Below are 22,503 nucleotides of genomic sequence, written 5' to 3' on the forward strand. Positions count from 1 at the left end.
ATATTTTAATTCTGTCTAAATATTTGTGTGAGATTATAAGTATCCTGCATGGCCGAGAGTGTAAGATAGGTTTATCCCAACCCGGGCGTAGGGTGTTTTGCGCGAGGGTTGGGTTGACCTTATCTTACACGAGCGGCTATGGTAGACGCCTTTTCTCCTACCTCGGTTAAACAAAATAAAGAAAAATGTATTTTGGAACTCTTTTGTGCGTAATGAAAATAAATGCGTATAAATATGTGATATTCCGTGGTTGTCATGGATAAGTGCACAGTGATTCAGATTATGTTAATAGCCAAATCGTTCTTTAAATGGTTCTGAGTAGAGTGCACCATTATTTCTTGAATGGAGTGTAAAAACGTTTTTATAGTGCCTTTTTAAGCGAGAAATAGTTAATTATGATTCTATATATTGCCACAAGACAAGGTTTCCATGATGCTACAGACGATGGACTTCAACAAGGGAGGTCATTGTGTGATGACAATAGAAATGAGTTCCATATTGGTGCTTGTTTTATCTTTGCCCGTGGACAAGATAAGAATTCTAGCATGGTCAAATTGTTGGATCTGTTTATCTGAGGTTGGAGAAAATGATTGTATTATTATTATTATTATTAGTCTACTGTATATCCATCATATATCTGCAAGCTATCTATACGGTAGTTTTCCTTTCCGCTGACGTTACATCATAACAAGTATCACAGAGTGACGGCATGAGAAAACGTTTGTTATTTAAATAAACCGTTTTATATCTAAACTTGTATCATGATTATGTCAAATCAATAAATAATATTACACAATCGTCACAATTTCTGATTTGGATCGACTCTCATCATTTTTTGCAGATTTTGAATTTACTCGGGTAGTACCTTGAGATCTCCGAGTTGACAATATTTTATGCTAGTCGAATTCAACCCCCGACATGAGAAGCATAATCATTTCGCCATATTATTCTAGACTTTTGCAGACGGCGAGTTTCGGATACTTACCCGCGTTTAATTACTACCAGCTTGGGAAAAGCGGCTTTACCAACAACTGTGGTGATAGTAATGCTAATAAAAAACATGCAATTCACAACATTAGATAATGATAATGACTTAAACTGTGCCGTAATGCTCCCGGATAAAATTGTCATAAAACATATCATGAAGCTCACTAAAATGGCCTGTATCTAGGAGGTGCACACAACTAGCCAGGAAAAGGGCTGTTTTGGCGTCGTTGCTGGGATGATGAGTATTCTCAGAAAATATCCATTTGCAAAATTAAAAGAAATTAACGACATCCGTTTCACGCACAAAAGGGAAATGTGGTTCAAAATATACAATTCCCTATCAAGTGAAATATTCTGAACACCGTTATGTGACATCTGCTAGTAAAACAATTCTCTTTGTTAACTTATGCAACCTAGACTTAAGTTTCACAAATAAATATTTTGATTTATTTTCGCGCATACAATTTTCAAATTAATTATGCAAATATTAAAAAAGTCGTTTTCGTTTAAGGTATAAATGTTTGACTCATGACAAAACTGAGAGCATGTATTTGGAAATATCAACTCATGGCTCGGATTTTTGTTCAGTGCGCCAAGGCTAAATGTACCTTGCATAACTATCTAACGTCTTTACTATTTTGCAAATGAGCTTAGCGTTTCAAGTTTTTGAATCATTGAATGATAGTGGTTTTATCTCTGCCCTAATTCATCAAGTGAGTTTCAAATAATGTGCAACATTTATAGCCTGTCAATTAACGTCGCAAAATGAAGAAACCGACTACTGGCATCATATATTTGGCTTATACGTATATGTATCACCTATATTGTGCCCACAAATGTAACAAGTGACACACAAGTAAGCATCAGCACATTATGTTACAAATTACAAACTAGAGATTGCTTTTTTGTAAAAAGCGCTTGTCTCCCCTTTTGTGTGGTCGTAGCTGAGAAAAAATAAAAGACAGACATGAAATTTGTAATTTTGGACTGCAGACGAACCAACAGTGAAGTTTGGTTTATTCACCCGTATTAAATAGTGAAGAGAAGAAAGTGTTGTTGATTAATCTTGGGAAATGTAAACGAATTGTATTTGTATTGTATTGTATAAACTTCCAGGGCGCAAGTGTTATTCAATTTATGATCGGAAACCATTTTTCAGCTTAAGGTCATCGTGACCTTGACCTTTGACCTACTGGTCACAAAATCAATAGGGGTCATCTACTTGACCAACTTGCATACCAAGTATTAAGTTCTTGGGTGCAAGCGGTCTTTAGTTACTGAGCGGTAACCGTTTCTTCACCTCAAGGTCACGGCGACCTTGACCTTTGACCTACTGATCTCAAAATCAAGAGGGGTCATCAACTAGTCATGAACAACTTGCATACCAAGTATGAAGTTCCTGGGTGCAAGCTTTATTTAGTTACTGAGCGGAAACCATTTCTTCACCTCAAGGTCACGGTGACCTTGACCTTTGACCTACATATCTCAAAATCAAAAGGAATCATTTACTAGTCATGACCAACTAGCATACCAAGTATGAAATTCCTGGGTATACGCGTTCTTTAGTTATTGAGCAGAAGTCATTTTTAAGCTTAAGGTCACTGCCAACATATCGTTTTTTACCTGAAGGTAACCGCGACCTTGAACTTTTTGATCTCAAAATCAATAGGGGTCATCTAATAGTCATGAACAACTAGCATACCAAGTATGAAGTTCCTGGCCACAAAGGATCTTTAGTTATTGAGCGGAAACCGTTTTTTTCACCTCAGGTTACCGCGACCTTGACCCTTGACCTACTGATTACAAAATCAATAGGAATCATCTTCTAGACATGAGCAAGCAGCATACCAAGTATGAAGTTCGTGGGTCTAAGCGTTCTATAATTATTGAGCGGAAACGAAGTGTGACGTACAGACTGACGGACTGACGGACTGACGGACAGGGCAAAAACAATATGTCTTCCCATGAATTGGGGAGACATAACTAGCAATCATGAACACGAGTGAGTAGGCCTCCGAGACGTTACACACTGACAAAATATGCAGCACCATACGCGATTGGTTACATAATCATGTAACACCATACACGATGGGCAGCATAATCATGTAACACATAACGTATTTATTTAACAGCATACACGATTGGCAGGATAATTATGTAACACGTAACATACTTAAAAACTGGTAGCATAATTATATGAAAACATGTTTAACAGTGTAGTTTTCATAGTAATCAATATTTGAAAAATAAGGAAGTCCGATTAATCATTAACAATATGCAATACTATTAATTATCAGTCAAGGTCCTACCAATAAACCTTAACCCTCGTCTTTCCCACGCTAGACATTTTAGTGGTTTAAGGTTAACGCTTGAGTTGAAAGATCATCTTTCTTTTACATTATGTGGCTCAATAAATGTTTTGTAAATAGAACAGATTTACCCATTCATGTATACCGCCATCTCAGTGTCATGTTACATTATGGTTATTATACTTTGCGTGGATCATATTTTAGAGTATGGTATAAGTCGCACTGGTTAGAAAACTGGGTGACTGAACAAGATTAAATCTAATTACACTTTGTGTCCTTAAAGGTACTCGCTCTTGCTTTTGAAAATGCATTTTTGTGGGTTTTGGTGACAAATCACTGGGAGTGTTAAAACTAAGTTACCAAAAGCTGAAACCTGTTAAGGAAATGTTGATATTTGCTCAAATATCGTCTTTTGAGGCCTTAATAATCATTAGCGTTAACAATGCTTAAATAATCACATAATTACAACTTTGTTGTTGCGTGATTGGTTGATTACCATTATCACGTGATGATATTAATGTATTCTTAAGAGGTAAAAATGTCAAATACTTTTATAAAAGTCCTGGTTGCTTTGTGGTTTAAGCATCGGTTTTCTTTTCTTTTTTTACATTACCAGCGTGGGCTCGCAACACACTGAAACCAAAATATTTTGTAAACTAAAACTGTTTTTCTGCAAATTCGATATTATCGAGTAAAATAAGGACAACATAAGTGTTTTTGAATGAATAACATGTACCCGGAAAACTCATAATTGTTCCAGAAACATGAATGGGTACCATTAAAGGCAGAGTTGCAATGTGCTTAATACTCGCTTTAGTACGAAAGAAAACGTATGCAATAACAATCAATGTTTCACGCAAAGGAATAAAATTATTGTTTGTATAACAGAACCTGGGATTTTAACAACAAAAAGGGTAGCATATAATTATCTTATCGTCTGTCCGCCCGTCCGTCCGTCCCCACGGTTTCCGATCATTATCTGAGGAACGCTTGGCCCAGGGTTCTAAAGCTTTGAAGGCAGGTTGGTCATGACCAGCAGATAAAGCCTTTTGAGTTTGAGGTCAGTTGGTAGAAGGTCATTGTCGTGGTTAACTTAAGATTACTTTCAGCTAAAAGTAGTTTCCGGTCAGTATAATATGAAGAACACTGTGGCCCAAGGACCTCAAACTTCGTATGCAGGTTGGTCAAAAACATCAGATGAATCCTATATCTTTCGAGGTCAGTGGGTCAAAAGTCAAGGTCGTTGTGACCGTAAACTGAAAATACGCAGTTACCTCAATAATTTAAAACACCTAGGCAAAGTGACCTTGAATTTGATAGAGGCCCTTTAAACATAGCCAGCACCCTAACTATTCAGACGTCAATTCGTCAAGAGTCAAGGTCGTGCGTGGTGACCTTGAGCTGAAAAGCCAAATTCATTCAGTTACTTAAGAATGCTTGTATCCAGGTACCCCAATCATGGTATGCTGGCAAATTGCAGCTGCTTCCTTTTAGGCATGATTCAAAACATTCGCGGCATCTTTGAGGCATTGCATCAAAATTAGTCTTGTTGATGCATGAAATACATCCCGTACACCATTCATTAATTTCCTTGTTATATCGCCCTCTCCCCCAAGGGCCCGAGTTTTAGTTTAGAATGATTTTGAGGACACCACATAGACTTTGACAAAACATGTGAGCTAAAATGACAATTCCTGAGTGCAGCCTAACTACTGTTTGAAATACAACGACTATATGAAATTATATGGTAGAGGCGGGGGGGGGGGGGGGGGGGGGGGGGGGTGCAGAGGCGGTCGGGTTTACAGAAATACAATATTAATATACAAGCACCGTAATCAAAGTTACCTTTTTGTTCAAGTTAGCTATATTTCTGAACACAAAATCGAACAAAAGAATAAAATAAGCATGCAAGGAACCAGATATCATTTTGAGAATTGCAGTTTTACGTTGTTTTAGTTTTTGTTGTTAAAAACAAAATTCTAATACACAGACTGAGTTATTAATGAAATCTTAAAAACCGTCAAAAGACCATCAACATATAATGATATTTCTGATTTCAAAGGTGTTGCTAGACTCTTATAAAATTAATAATACGAATGAATGAAATGCAAATGAAAGGAAAACATGAACTGTAAGGCTATGTATATAAATTCACCATATTCTATAGGAAAAAACAATCAAAACATATACATTTGCAGTAACAAAACAAACCAAAAACAATTAAAATATTATCAAAATTAAGAGATAATACGATGTATATGTTTATATTGTTCAGTTTATTTAATTTTTGCACACGATGGTATTTTACAGTTACAAACATTATTCGCTCATTTCACCATATTGCCTTCAGAGATACGAACAATGATGTGGCTGTTTATGAAAATAACGATGCATACATGTAGAACAAATGTTGAGATCTCTCCATATACGTACACATGCCCTGAGATTAATTTAAGCGCAAACATGATGCCTTTGTTGATTATGTATAACATTTTTTAAACCAATGCCAAACTGCACATACAAATGCACATGGGTATGGAATTCATTTCTTCAATATGACAATGAAAAACAGAAGCAGAAAGAATACAATAATACAGTGAATTTTACAAAACCTGAGTGAGTTCTTTGGAATGATCTCAGGGTTGCTTGGCAACTTAACCATGCATACGTAATGTAAACACGAGTCTTTTGTGATCATACTAACATTTACTATACTATACACTAAAAGTGCATCAAGTATTTCAAGAGTTGTTAAAAAATACGTAATTGCATATAAAGAACATTACAGTAATTCTTTCTCAACCATGCTGTAAATAGAACGACCAGATATAGTTCATTACTACGGAAAAACATAGTCCCGAAATAAAATCGGCCACGAGGAGAAATACACTGTTATTTCGTCAGACAACCAAGCTCCCCACCAACCAAACGTCCCGATTGTAACGATCACGTGATCACAACACACCATTAGCGCAAAATCCAAGACACCAGTTTGAAATGGAGAGTAGAATACGTCAGATCCGAATAAATTGTTTTTGCACCATTTCATGCCATCACTTATTATCACAAAGTCCAATGTTCTGTTGTTAAACTGATTTCTGAAATAGTTCATCGACCTTTTTAGATACGCCGGATCCGTGGGGAGATTCCCGACTTAAATGCAGGCTTACTGTAACATGTCTCCTCTTTTGACATGTACGCAGACGTTCACAGCATCTGTCATAAACACAAAGATGTTCGTTTGAAATATTTGGGATTTACATCATGGCCTTTTGCTCTTGCAATTATATTTAAAGGACAAACAGACAGACAGACGGACATACAGACAGGGAATGTATTGACTTGCACAAAGAACATCGTCACGACACATACATTTAATGATATAATATGTTAACGTGTATGAGCAATGATAAAAACAAACAATAAGAAATATACATTACAACATACAAATATGTAGAAAAAATCAACAGTCAATGAGAAGGTGAACATGGCTTGTAAATGTAATTAAGTATTGACAAGTGGTAAGCTTGATCTTATTTTAAGAGATTCTTTAACAAAGATACATACTTTAATAGGTTCTGTTCCGTTAAAATATAGTTGGATTTAATAACTGGATATACTTAATCTCTGACAGCTTTAAAAACTTGTATTTAATTATATATTTCCTGCATACAAAATATGGTATTCTACCTGCAGAACACAACATGTGATAGTCCACCACTTACAGAGCACAAAACATGGTATTCTACCAATTGCAGAGAACAAAACGTGGTAGTTTACCACTTGCAGAGCACACAACGTGGTATTCAAACACTTGTAGAACACAAAACGTGGTATTTCACCACTGGTAGTACACAAAACGTGGCATTTCACCACTTGCGGAGCACAAAACGTGGTATTTTCCCACTTACAGAGCACAAAACGTTGTATTCCACTATTTGCAGAGAACATAGCGTTGTATTCCACCTCTTCCAAAGCCCAATATGTAGTATTTCACCTCTTGCAGAGCACAAAATGTGATATTCTACCACCCACTTGCAGAGCACAAAACGTGGTATTCCAACTCTTGCAGGGCACATAACGTGGTATTCTACCACTTGCAGAGCACAAAACGTGGTAGTTTTCCTCTTGGTGAGCATATAACGTGGTATTCCACCATTGCAGAGCACAATACGAATGCCTTCATTATTTAAGCAAGTAAACTACACATGAGCTATTAACTATACATAAATATACATACATGGATGTATTATCTGTCAAAACTAAACATATGATGTAATACCTAAACGTAGTAAAAGAAAAACATAACAAGTAAACTATTCATGAATGCATTTACTGAAGGTATTTATATGATAATCAGCAAGCAGTAAATTTTACAATTAAAACATTCACGAGATCCATACCCGATGATTTATGTACTTTTCCTTCTCAACAAGGGATTATCTCAAAAGATGCATTACCTGTCAAAACTAAACCTTTGATAATATTTTAACGTAGCACAAAATTTAATAAACATTCGAATAATAAATCAAATTACAAAAATGGCTTGCACTGTAACGAGTAGATTGACACAACTGGCATAGCTTTTGATGTTGTGTCTATTCAAATAAAAGTCCAATATCAACTAATAGCAGCATCTTAAAATATTTATTGATATTACACAAGCATAAGACAACGACAGTTTTTACAACTTTAAAGGGCCTCTAGTCCTGTCCATCTTAGCCAACTATCACTAAAGGGCCTCTAGCCCTGGCTATCTAAGCAATCGAACCCTTGGATCAATGTCGAGAGATCACCTTACTGCGACGGTCAAGCAGTTACATCACAGGAGTCGTAGCATGACGATGGCAGCTGTAGCATTTGCAACAGGAGAATACACAACGGCACTGGGAGACTAAACAACACCGGTTGAATAGAAAAAAAGCAGATTGCAGCGATAGGTTATGGCAACGTCGACTCATATAAAGACGAGCAGACATTACCTCAATTGGAAGGACAGAAAGTGATCGACGACGAGTTCGATAGTAAGGGTGGGAGGTGTGTACAAAACAGTACCATAGGCGATGAAGTGTGGTCACATCGTCGAAAGGAATGAACAAAGCCAACGGGGGCATGATTAAACAACGGCGATGAAAGGGGTCACAGCTGTAAATGAGATATCTATTAACAGCGAAGGGAAGGATGGTTTATGTCGACGGTAGCTGAAATATCGACGAGAGGAGCAGACATTTCAACGATAAGAAATATAGAGACTAGAAACAAAGGCGATGTTAGGGCAGTGAGAGAGATGTATCCGACATATTTTATTTTAAATGGCCAAACTAAGACGAACAAATGTAAATTGTTTTCTGTATTCGAAATTACTTTTGACGGTACAATGAACATTCGTTTTCCAAAATGATTGAAGACGCCAGTGTTTGGCAAGTGAGCAGTTTGCCTTTTATTGGGTCAACATTTTCGGACTATTTTTTCAAAGTTCATTTGGGTCAAGTGGCCCTAAAATGTTTTTAGCGCTGTGGCCATAGAGCCAAAATAATTTGATCTGTGGTCAATTCATCTTCGGATACCCCCAATACACACTACGCTATGCTTCGTTGTGTACCGTGGGCAATTTGGCTGAACAATATTCTGGCGAATACGGGAGTTGAACCGGGTCCGCCTTCTCAGTATAATATTATTTGGCAGTAGTCAAGACCACACGGCCACGGAGTCTAATGACACTGCTAAATTATTGAACTATATTTTAGTTTAAAATGCAAATTCATTGGAATAAGAGATGTCTCTCTTGCCTCATGCACAATTATTAAAACGAGATTTTGTCAATAAATTTTCCTACAGTATGTATGAAGTGTAACGGAAGAAAGTTCCTTGGTTGCCAATGATGTGGTCAATTGGGCCCGGATATTTATATAATATGTACATGAAAGGGGAGTCCTCAAACACTTACTTAAGGTGTCATCGTTTAAAAACGACTTGTGAAACCCAGCAACAAGTCATGTCTAAGAATGTGTCATGGACCGAACTCAGTGCGTATCAGGGAAAAGAGGTTAAGGTTTTGGAAGAAAATGGAAATAAATTGGTTTTGGTAAACTTTATTATTAACATACTACATTTTAAGTATAACTAGATAATATGTTTTCTAGCTTAACAGGAGGTGATATGTTTCCAAGAATTTTTCTAGCTTTAAAATAAATATAACATACTAAATGTTTGATACTGATTAGATCTTTCCGAGGAGTTCTCAAGCTTAAAAATAGATATAACAAAGTGAATATTACATTCCTGCCGATGATATGTTTCCAAGGAATTCTTTAGCCTTATCCGTGTATTCGGACTTCAACGTAAACATCTGCCGCACTTCATTTGTTGCATTAGCGAAATATTTCCAACTGTGGCGGTATCCACCTAGCGTCCAATTGCGAGATGTGTCCAATGTCTCAACCATCGTTTGGTACTCATGCCTTTCTTCCTTAACCTGTATGGATTAGTTGCCGGGAACTTGGCATATATTGGTGGCAATTCAAACCACTTGAATACTCGATGATGATTAAACGTCGTCCGGGGTATGAACCCGCGTCTCAATGCTACTCCAATTAAAGCTGCGATTTTATACATTGGGGTTCCCAGCGCCTCTCTGCGGATCGTTCAACGTTAGATATGAATGGCAATGTTCATTCACTTCCACATCGTTTCGTTGTACATTTGTCGCATTATAAAATATTTTACTTTCTTCGTGTGCAAAGTTTTTCCCTTTTTGATTGCTAGCGTACTTTGCCCAGAATATTTTAAAACAATCATCTGCCTCGGAAACCGTGGAATAAGTCCTTGTCTTGGACGTCGAGTTAGTCCGTCGTTGATTCATTGTATCAAGCAATTTAATTTTATCTGCTTTAGAAATTAAGTATATAACTTGAACAGTTACCACAAGTCCTATGAATACGTATACTCCTCGGTAATTCATTTTATTTTTGAAAGAATTGCCAAAGCTTTGACCAATGCTGACATACAGTTTTATTTTTTAATGCACGTTATGGTCAAAAGCGTTCTCTAATTGCAAATAGTGTATGCCCACTTGATAGAAACAAATATGTTTTAGTACGTTTTATTATGTCCATGTCTTTAACTTAATAAAAGTGCGCCTTAAAGTTATACCAAGCTTTCGTAGGGTTTGATAATGATTTTTATATCACGTATTTTTATATATTACTTTATATTCCTTCAAATGTGGCATGGACGGGCACCTGGGTACAGGCAAGCTAGATACGTTCTGTCGAGTACTCAAGTACAATGTTGGTACCCGGTACCCGATCAATACAGCAATGAATCATACAATAAAGCAATAAAAATAACACTCATGTATTTAGCAAACACAAACATAGACGGTATTTCCTCTTTTCCTTACTTAACCGATCAAAATAATCAATGCTGACCACTTTTCAATTCTATAAAACACATAAATCTTGTGGTGTCGTGATATGGCCCTTCAAACTTATTCATGACGTTGAAGGTCCCTAGCATGGTGCATGCAACCCTTTATGGTCTAATAAATAAACAGAAAAAACAATGAACACAGTATTGCAAAGAAAAACAAACTTCATTCAATGGTTCAAAATGAAATATTAGAACTAAAGTGAAGCATTTTTCGTTTACTATCTCCCTTTATTATATGCTCTCAAGTAGTTTATAGAGATTTCAATTAAAACAATGATATTTCAGGGTTTCAAACAGTGAAAATATCAATTTCGTTTTTTTTCCCCACTGTCTCGAAATTTAAGCACGTTCTCTCTATAAAAATAATGTTTGTTCGGTTGTAAGATAGCAATTTAATTATTTCATCTCGTAAACACCATAGTATTACAGAACCTTGGATTTTTATACCAAAAAGGGTAGCATATAGTAATCTGATCGTCTGTCAGTCCATCCGTCCGACCCCATGTTTTCAGATCATTATTTGGGAAACGCTTATGCCTAGGGTCTTAAGCTTTGTAGGCAGGTTGGTCTTGGCCAGCAGATATTTTTATTTTTTATTTTGAAGTCAGTTGGTCGAAGGTCAATGTCTTGGTGACCTGAAGATTACCTAAAGCTGAAAATTGGTTTCCGGTCAGTATATGAAGAACACAATGGCACAAGAACCTAAAACTTCGTAGGCAGGTTGGTCATACATAACCAGCAGATGAACCCTATTTATTAGATTTCTGTGGGTCTAAAATCAAGGTCGTTGTGACCGTAAACTGAAAATACGCAGTTCAATTCATGAGCGCAGCATATCTATAGCTTGAAATACAACGACTATTAAATGAAATAATATGGTGGGGGGGGGGATAGAGTCGGTCGGGTTTACAGAAATACAATATTAATATACAAACACCGTAATCTAAGCAACTTATTTTTATTCAAGTAAGGTACATCTATGAACACAAAATCGAACAAATAACAATATAAGCAGGCAAGGAAGCAAATATCATAATTTAGAATTTCATTTTGACGTTGTTGTAGTTTTTGCTGTTATTTTAATTAATGGTCAAAACAAAATTCTTCTTATACACAGATTGAGTTATCAATGAAATATTACAAACGGCCAAACGACCATAACCTTTTAATGGTATTTCTAATTGCAAAGGTGTTGCTAGTCTCTTATAAAATGAATAATACAAGTGAATACAATGCAAATGAAAGGAAAACATGAAAGGTAAGGCTGTGTATATAAATGCACCATAATCTAAAGGAAAAAAATCAACATTTGCAATCAAAAGATACGCATTTGAACAAAACAAACGAAAAGCAATTGAAATATTATCAAAATTTAGAGATAAATGGTGATGAATTTTAATAGTTCCTGATTACAAAAACTAAATCAACCAAGCAATTTCAAAAGATGGATACATTGTTGATTTGTAACCCTTCCAATTCGTAGTGCACTTGTTTGAGCTAAGTTATTATCATGTGTTTCGCTCTAAAAACACACAAATGTATGAATGGACAAATGCATTGTGCTTGAAAAATATTGAACCTTGAAATGACATTAAACTTGCCGATAACAATTTGAAAACATTAACTGTATAAACATTCAATATATGCGTATAGGTATATTCAGGCGGTTAAAAGTCAGTGGGACTAAGGTATTAATCTGATATGATAATAACCTCAAAGCACGCATGAAACACATCCAGGAAACAATTATACAGACGGATGCTTCCTCATATCATGCGACAATTTCAATACGGCTGGACATATCTAAGACCCGGTATTTTTCCATTACACGTTGTTTTTTTCCACCAGCAGTGTACACTCAATGTTTAATTTTAAACGTTTATATTGATCAGTTCATGTAGATATTGCACACAATTGCATTTCACAGTTGCAAACATTATTCGCACAGTGCTTCATATTGCCTCCAATTATGAAGATACGAACAATGATGTGGCAGTTCATGAAAATAACGATGCATACATGTAGTAAGAAATGTTGAGATCTCTCCATATACGTGTACATGCCCTGAGATTAATTTACCCTTTAAGTTTTGTGTTCCTTTTTGATTGCAGTGCAAACATTGCAAGCCCGGAACCAAATCGCAAAACATTTACCGCAAACTCCTTAAATAAGCCTTTAAGCGACCTGCTCATATTTTTTTTACCAAAATATTGTTTCACAGTAATACATCTGAAACACTGATATTATAATTAGTTTAGTGTTTAATACAGATATTACAGAATAAAATACAATACAATTATAAAAAAATACCTGGTTTAAGTGAGGAGTGGACCCACGCCGGTACATTCGAGAAAAAATAGAAAACTGACAACAAACCGCTTGCCCACAAGTACTTTTACGTAATCTGAGGGATATTTCAATATTTTAACCTTTTGTTTGAAAGCGTTACTTATATTCTATTCGTCGACAATATAATAATTTAAGCACATATTAACATTTGTTGAAAGGTTGTGGCGTCAGTATCTTAGTTTCAGCACTCTTTATGTTTTTTCACACGTTATTTCGTTATAAAACTGTGAATTTTTCAAAAAATGAGGGAGTTCTTTGGAGTGATCTCAGGGTTGCTTGGCAACTTAACCATGCATACGCATTAATGTTAACACGCGTCCTTTGTGATGATACTAATACTATCATAGCATGTATGAAACGCTTACATCTTGTAAAATCTAGAAATACCTTCTTTATAAAAAAAACACATCCAACGCCAACAAACAATACAGCTTCAAACATAATGGCATAAGAACAAGGCACACTTGGTGTCTATATTTCATGTTGTTTTTTTAAAGCATATCAACATTCTATCTTCAAATTCAGCAGAAACGTTTGTGCGTTTCACAATCTGCAGAACAAATGTTGTTGTTTTTTTCATTATTAAAATTGTCCTTTTTATCATTCAATCTTTTTAAGATTTTTGCAATTTTCTAAAATTACCGTACAAGTATAATTGTTTTCAGTAAATTTGAAGATATTGGCCTTATTTCACATGCGTGTCGTGTCTTTGACATATGTACTAAGTTTCAATGAAATAACAGGTTTAAACTTACGTTGACTTTTTTTGCAAACTGACACTATGCCTATTGCAATGTTTCATATTCATGAATGTAGTATAATACCTTTGTCCAATACACCTGATTCGTTCTGTGTTTTATTCATTATCGTTCTTTCTAAACAACTAACATCACCTCGATTGGTACGTTTTGCTTTTTAAGAAAAAGGGTGTGTACGATTATTTATTTACAATGCTTCTGGATGGTAGCCTCATTGAAAGGTATTGTTAGGTTACGTTCAAAAAGTAATTAGGCTTCCAGACTATTCTAAGTGTGTGTTTGCGTCAAATAAAGAAATAGGCTGTATGAAAACAGTTGGGCTGGTTAAAGTGTGTGGAGTCCGAACTTAAACCAGCCAACAAACGCTCATATCTCCGATAATTACATCAATCACGCATTTCATTATTTAAATTTATACCAAAAAATTACTATTTCTTTCAAGAATTGTTCAACAATACGTAATTGCATTTAAGTAAACCTTAAGTAATTATTTCTTCCCATGCTGTAATTAGAACGACCAGACATGTTTTATTGCTACGGAAAAATAGTCCTTAAATAAAATCACTTCTAAAATTACACTGAAATGATAATGACAAAAATACAATGAAATAATTATATATTAACTTACAATAGTACGCTATTTATATAAATACGCGATGATTTGTGATCTGAATATGTTGCCTTGATCTGAAAATATTAACTATGTCGAAAGGCTGTTCATTAAAGGAATGGAAGATGAGGTGTAAATATTAAAAACAAATCGGCGAATGAAATTATAAACCAATCCAGCTGTCTGGAAAATAGTCCGTTTTGTTCAAATCCTTATCAAGAGAGGAGCCTTTGGCCGGCCACGCGGAGAAATACACTGTTATTCCACCGGAGAGCCAAGCTCCCCACCAACCGAATGTCCCCATTGTAACGATCGCATGATCACAACACACCATGAGTGCAAAGTCCAAGACATCGGTTTGAAATGGGGAGTAGAATACGTCAGATCCGAATATATTCTTTTCGCACCATTTCATGTCATCACTAATTATCACAAAATTTACGGTTCTGTTGTTAAACCGATTTCTGAAGTAGTCCATCGACCTGTTAAGATATGCCGGATCCGTTGGGAGATTCCCGCGTTTTATGGTGACCTCCTGTAACATGTCTCCTCTTCTGACATGTACGCAGACATTCACAGCATCTGTAATAAACACATATATGTTCGTTAGAAATGTTTAGGATTACTTTCATGGCAGACAATTTACTTGTACATAGCACATCGCATACGACGTAGCATGACGATGATAGTTGTAGCATTTGCAACAGGAGTTTACACAACGGCGCCGGGAGACTAAACTACACCGGTAACGGTTGAATAGAGAAAATGATTGCAGCGATAGGTTGACTCATATAACGACGAAAGGAGCAGAGATTAACTCAATTTCGAAGGACAGAAACTGATCAACGATGAGATGGATAGTAACGGTGGGAGGTGCGTACAAAAATTACTAACGTCGATGAAGTGTGGTCACATCGTCGAAAGGAATGAACAAAGGTAACGGGAGGGGCATGATTAAACAACGACGATGAAACGGGTCACAACGGTACATGAGATTTATTTCAACAGCGAAGGGGGGATGATTTATGTCGACGGTAGCTGATATATCGACGAGAGGAGCACACATTACAACGATAAGAAATATAGAAACTACAAACTAAGGCGATATGTGGGCAGTAACGGTGAGAGGGATGTAACCGACGTTTTCTAGTTTAAAAGACCAGACAAAGACGAACAAATGTAAATATATAGTTTTCTGTATTCAAAATTAATTTTGATGGTTCAACGAACATTCGTTTTCCATAATTATTTAAAAAATCAAGGAAAACCTGACACGTGATTTTGCAAATTTTAGGTCCCATTAAAAACTTTACATTTGTTGAATTTAATATAAAACAGTATATAACGTACCAGGAAATGATATGTTTGCAAAGAATTCTTTAACTAAGCATAAAATATAATTTCGGTAACTCATGCTGTGTAACCGATGCTATCAACAAGTGAAATGTAATTTGTTCTTAGTCGATAGTCAACGTACGGTCAACTCGCATAAGTTGTATAATGCTCTTCACAATTTCCATTGGTCAATTAAAATCTCGTTATACAAACATTGATCCCTTGTGATAAAGCGTTCTTTCAACTCAAGTAACTGTCAATACAATATGTGCTAAACATTATGGAATTAAGTGTATTGCCAGTTAAAAAACCTACCCTATCACCCTACATATTTAAGGAACACGAACTGTACGCTCCGTATACAAACATTTGCACAAAACGCATTTAATAATTATTGTTTGATGTTAAAAGTTGCTCTCTTCTGTTGTGATGTTCGAATATTTCAGTAAATGTCATTACCATTGCTCTAAATGACGCTAAACCAGAAAAGCGGGCGAGTCAGAGCAGAAAGTAAGGCGCCTTACCACCATAAGATATCGCCAGACGAATACACCGAAGAATCATAGTCCGGCGAGGCTCCCATAGACTATATGAACAAATGTGCTTTTTGTCTATTAAACAGAATGTGCGATTCTCATGATATCTTGCTCTTATGCCAAGGTTTTTGTACGTTTACCACCACGACAATCCGCGTTTTACTACCAATGCCATACTTGTATTTGTAAGCACTCGGCAGCACCCTTTTTATCCTAATTTTAAGCAAATTTATTATAAAAAGTTTAATGTTGGTCCGAAGATTGCTTTACCGTGACGGTATTCACTTAAATGTGCTAAAGAATAATTTCTTGTAATTGATATTTGATACTGATTTGCATACTTGCTGAGCTGAAATAAACTGTATTGTTAAATTGCTGCAAGAAATGATTGTAGTGCCATAATTGATTGCTTATTTTCAACCCCGAGGCTTTAGGGCAGGTCGCTATGGAAGACGCCAAAGGTTGGCCGGTGAGAAGTTGGCCATAAATCGGATCAACATTTTCGGACTATTATTTTCAAAATTCATTATTGCACTGTGTACATTGGGCCAAATTAAGTTGACCTATGGCCAATTTGGCCCAGGTATGTATATGCAATATACGTGAAAGAGGAGTTGCCAAACAATCATTTAAAAATGTCATCGTTTAAAAACGACTTGTGAAACCCAGCGGTGTGTTCCAACTTCCCCAGCCATTAATCTTTCCTATAGAAATTGGCGCATAGCGTCCTGTATGCAGAGTACGCAGATGCGTACACATCGTCTCAAAAATAGAAGAAAAAATGAAAAGTTCAATTCTGCAATACAAAATGACCTCTCCATGAAGAAGGATGGGTAAAATAGAATAGTTGATTTGTTAATTTCATATTAAAATTGTAAAACTATAAACTGAATTGCACCATTTCAAAACTTGTTTACATTATCTACGCGTCGTCTTATTTTTCATGAGTATACGACGTGTAACTACTCAATTATAGTTTTGATTATAAATATATGTGTCTGCCTTGAAAACTTTCTATATCGTGATGTTCTGAAAATGGCTGAAATAAAATCGAACGCTCCACCATATCCCAACTTTTTTCAAGATGATGTTGTCAGTGACGAGGTCAGGTATTGGTCCTTAAAAAGCAGTAGAAAGATAATCAGTTGCCCAACTTTTGAGCTGCAAATTAGGGAAACAGATTCAGTCTCTGAATCACAAGACTGATTTACACAAATCACTCACATACGCAATGTCAACTTGACATTAACTTTTGCTTTTCAGACTCATTGGATAAAACTCAGGGCGGTAATTAACAGCCTCACTGGTTCATGTCAAACAGTTGGTTGAGATATTCCACAAGCAAGGATAGTGAGTATTGTGGGTCTTGTCGGGTTGTTGGTCCACAAGGTGGGTATTCGCAAGAAAAGGCGCTCGGGGTATCGCCAATCAACGGCTGGAGCAATTTAGTTGGTTACAAGACACAAGGCGACACCAAAGTTCGTTTCTTGCAACAAAATAACTTTAATAACATCAATATTTCACAAGGTAAAGAAAACGACATCTTAGCTAAATTGTCTGACGGGCATAAGACTGTTTTAACTACAAAAATACAGATACTGAAATGTATCAAAATCTCCATTATTCTTTGTGGAAACCGAGGAATAGCATTGAGAGGTCGTGGAGAAGATGGTTGAAGCATCGTTAGCTTGTTTTAGTATAGAAAAAGGGATAGTAGGCTTTTACGTCACCAGTTGGTAAAGAAGGAAACCGAAAATAAGTTCACGTCCCCTGAAATTCAGAACGAGCTAATACAAATGTGTGGATAAATGATTGCTGAAGATATTGTGAGAGAGTGTAACAAAGGCAAATTTTTGGATTTATTCCAGACGAGGCTACATAATTTAGCACAATACAACAAATGGAATGATATGCTCGTTTCTACGATATAGGACAATGCTTCACCAGGGAAGTATTTTTGGGTTTCGCTTGATGCGGCGCAACAACAATAGAGACCCTCTCAGATAAGTTTCTGCAGAATCTGACTAAAAAGGGCAGTGTGATACAAAACATGAGAGAACACGGATATGATGGCGCGACGAATATGAGTGTGAAGTAAAAGGGTGTGCAGATCCGTGTAACACAGATAATCCCAGATGCTGTCTTTTCTCACTGCAAGGCACAGAGCCTAAACCTCTGTAATGCTGACACCTGCAAAGAACCACTAGTGCGGAATGTTATGGACACAATAAAGACGAAAGCATTTGCCTTTGTTTTTTTATTCAGCAAAGGGGATGGCAGCTTTCAATGATGCGAGGGGATAAATGGACAGACGAAGGAACATAAGCACGTAGTGTGAGACACAAAGGGCATCTCGGAAAGACGTTTTATTCACTTTGAAGTACTTCTTCACAACTGCATGCACAGCACTGTCAACCTTTGTAGAGAGACGGGGGCGCGAAAGCAAGGTCTTACCTGGCATTAATCAACAAATTGACTTTATAATAACTCTAGTGGCCACCGAACACGTCTTGTCGGGCCTGATTACCTTAACTGCCGTATTACGAAAGAATGACAGCGATCTTTTCGTCGCAGTAGAGGAGTCGTAAACCTCATAATCAATGAAGAAAGTAATGACCCAGCAATATGGGACGCACTCTTAAGTTCAATAAAAATTGCCCAACACAATGCCTTGAGCCATCTTTTCAAAGACAATGTCACCACTGGAATATAGACCAAATGACCCTAGTTCCAACTGGAGATAAACATGTTTATGCCATTCATTTATCACCTGTCTACAGAATTGGATGAACGCCTTCTTAACGCTGAAACACGCTACACGGCGCAGTATCTGCTCCCGAAGCGACTAAACAAGCTGTCAGAAGCTATTCTAGACTTTATCTTTGATTCATACAGCCGTTATCTCCAGCTCACGAAGATGATGTTTCACAGAGAAGTTCAAAGATGGAGAACAAGGTATAAATGTTCTTTGTAACTTGCATACGCGCTTGTCAATATTTAACGAACGATCAGTCTGCATTTTACTATAATCAATCAAAACGTGTGTACTGTTAAATATGTATTGTAGCGGTGGTGCAATAATGCTGTAGTCTCAGTATTTTTTTAAATTTTACCTGTGTATCATGTAATTGGCCTGTTATAATAGTACTTACAGCCAAAAGTGTTGAAAGAAAAAAATCTTCCCATACAAAACTCTGAATATTTACATAACCATCCTATTTTATCATTAAGTATTTACATCACAACGCCGACTTTTTAAAACTTTTTTAATAATTAATGATATAGATATATTTATATTTGCCAAAATACGAGAGACACTTTGTTTCCAGATCGGTCAATGCTGATGAGGCACAAAAGCCATTCGATTTGTCTGACACAATCAGGGCCGATCAATAAGACCTTTATCCAGCCATTTAAAGTGTTGTGCTGGGTGATCTTTCAGTGTCATGAGGAGAGTTAAAACCTACGAACGCAACACGATGTCGGATGATCACCAGTAGATTGTTTTGTATGCATCATTTTAAATAAAGATCATCTTATCTTATCTGATCTTATGTACATGTATATAAAGAGAAGCAACTTGACAGTGAACTTGTGTTGGATAATAAAACGCAAAAATAAACAGAAAACTAGCGCTTGTTGTCAAGTGACTGTTTCATTGTGTCCCTAATGAAGAATACTTATAGTATCCGTTGCGATAAGTACCGTGTCTGTAGTGGCTACATGTTGAATGATGATGTTATACATAATCATGCTGTATATGTATATTATGAATGCTGAGGACACTGACCCTCTTTTTATACTATGTTAAAAAATGACTTACAGTTAGTAAGTTTGTTTTTCTGAGTTTCCAACTGTTGATTACCAAACATTGCATTTATTAGGACTCATGATTCTTGTTTTCAGAATAATTTGCAATTACTTTTGAATGAATGTTTTCGACATTTTGTATTTTATCTATACACACTTAAAGATTTGTTTTTTGATTGTATAGATATGGATTGCAAACAAATGACAAACTTATAGTTATATTCTTCAATTTTAAAGTATGCATTTCAAACAGAGTGAAACAAGATATCTGCAATAAAAAAATAATTAGTATTATATATTTCCAAAGCATTTTCTAGCTTAACAATCAATTAAACATACTTTATTTTACAAACCTGGTGGTGATATGTTTCCAAGGAACTTTCCACTTTTAAATTAAGTATAACATACTTAATGTTTAATACCTGGTGATTATATCTTTCCGAGGAATTATCTAGCTTGAAAATAGATTTAACAAAGTGAATATTACATACCTGGAGATGATATGTTTCCAAGGAATTCTTCAGCCTTATCCGTGTATTCGGACTTCAAAGTAAACATCTGCCGCACTTCATACGTCGCATTAGCAAAATATCTCCAACTCTGGCGAAATCCACCTAACGTCCAATTGCGAGATGTGTCCAACGTTTCAATCACCGTTTGGTACGCATGCCTTTCTTCCTTAACCAGAATGGAATTAGTTGCCCGGAGCTTGTTATATATTGGCGGCAATTCAAACCACTTGAATATTCGATGGTCATTAAATGTCGTCCGAGGTAAAATTCCGTGTCTCTTGGCCACTCCAATTAAAGCTGCGATTTTAAACATGACGTTCCCAGCGCCTCCTTGCGGATCTTTTAACGTAAGATATGCATTGCAAGTTCTATTATCACGCGTTATGTGTTGTTGAACATCAGTCGTATTGTTAAATATTTCACTTCCTTGGTGTGCAAAGGTTTTTCCTAATTGATTTGCAGCGTACTTTGCCCAGAATATTTCAAAACAATCCGAGTTAGTCCGTCGTTGAATCATTGTATCATACAATGTTATTATATCTTCTTTAAATATTAAGTATATAACTTGAACAGTTACCAAAATTCCTATTAATACGTATGCTCCTCGGTAATTCATCTTATTTCCTGTAATGAAAAAAACCCAAAGCTTTGACAAATGCTGGCATACATTTTTTTTAATATATACGTTAGCTTAATTTGAGTAGATATGGTCAAAAAAGTTATCTAATTGCAAATAGCGTATACCCACTTTATCGAAACAAGTAATGAAAAACGTTTGAATTTTTTTTTTTTTTCCATATCATTAAAGCTGCACTCTCACAGATTTAAAGTTTTGACAATTGTTCTATTTTTTGCCTTGGAACGAGCCATTTTTGCAAAAATCCATGGAAACCAGTTATATCAGACTGCTGACAAAAAATAATCGCAGATTTTTGGTAACGGTTTAAGCCATACAACATTTATTTTCGAACTAAAATAAGAATATTGCGATCTGATCTTTCCTAAGAAATCTTTTATCGTTGGTTTGCAGATTTTTACGCAAAAATTTGCTCTTTCCAAGACAAAAAATAAAGCTTTCAAGAGTTTGTTAATGATTTTTTTCTTAAATCACGTATTTTTATTTATCACTTTGTATTCCTGCAAAATATGGCATGGACGGATACCTTGGTTCCAGCACGCTACATACGTTCTGTCACGTACTCTGTATAATGTTGGCACCCGGTACCCGATCAATACAGCAATGAATCATGCAAATATGCAATATAAACAACACTTTTATTTAATTCATTCCATGTAATTAGCAAACATGAACCTAGACGCAATTTCCTTTATATCTTCCTTAAACGATCAAAACAATCAAAATCCTGTCCACTTGTCTCATTACAAATAAATCCCATAACTCTTGCTGATATCATTTAAAATGTTGTGGCTCTTGAAACTTATTTATGAGTACTTGAATATGGAAAAGCATTAATGTAAAATTTGAAAGTTTGTTAATGGCATGTTTTAAAGGGACTATACACCAGTTTTTTTTTACATAAAACTAATACCGTTGAGAACAACGCATTGAATCTGACTTACTTAAGGAATAAACTGCGGGGTTGGTGTCATTATCGGGGTATGAACGCAATTGGGTTGGTCAATGTGTGTGAGTCCGAAGGAAATATTTCTTCTTCTTTTTTACTTTTTTTTTTTTTTTTGCGAAGATATCATATATTTTGCTTTAGGAATGGCTCCGATAGTCTGACCCGTGGGCGCTATAATAAAAGGCCTGATAGATATAAGCTTGATGCCATCTTTTGAATATATCAGATATATTTAACCGAGTATTATATAGAAAATACTTCACCAAGGAGGATTTCTCCC

The 22,503-nt window shown here is 35.9% G+C and overlaps 1 protein-coding gene across 1 annotated transcript; it reads right to left on the reverse strand.

Moving 5' to 3' along the window:
• Positions 1-11,669: 11,669 nt before the first annotated feature.
• On the reverse strand, positions 11,670-21,985 carry LOC128223139 (galactoside alpha-(1,2)-fucosyltransferase 1-like). Its single transcript, XM_052932421.1, has 3 exons — positions 21,801-21,985; positions 20,617-21,261; positions 11,670-15,026 (listed from the first exon to the last, which is right to left on the reverse strand). The coding sequence occupies exons 2-3, from the start codon at positions 21,251-21,253 to the stop codon at positions 14,608-14,610; spliced, it is 1,056 nt and encodes a 351-aa protein (XP_052788381.1). The 5' UTR covers positions 21,254-21,261; positions 21,801-21,985; the 3' UTR covers positions 11,670-14,607.
• Positions 21,986-22,503: the final 518 nt, after the last annotated feature.

The sequence above is a fragment of the Mya arenaria genome, chromosome 17, assembly GCF_026914265.1.
Source record: "Mya arenaria isolate MELC-2E11 chromosome 17, ASM2691426v1".
Lineage (NCBI taxonomy): Eukaryota > Metazoa > Mollusca > Bivalvia > Myida > Myidae > Mya > Mya arenaria.

Coding starts and splice junctions, on each gene's coding strand:
- LOC128223139 (XM_052932421.1), bottom strand. CDS start 21,253: ATGAATTACCGAGGAGCATACGTATTAATAGGAATTTTGGTAACTGTT. Junction 15,027..20,616: donor TGGAAACATATCATCTCCAG/GTATGTAATATT, acceptor TGTTTATTACAG/ATGCTGTGAATGTCTGCGTA.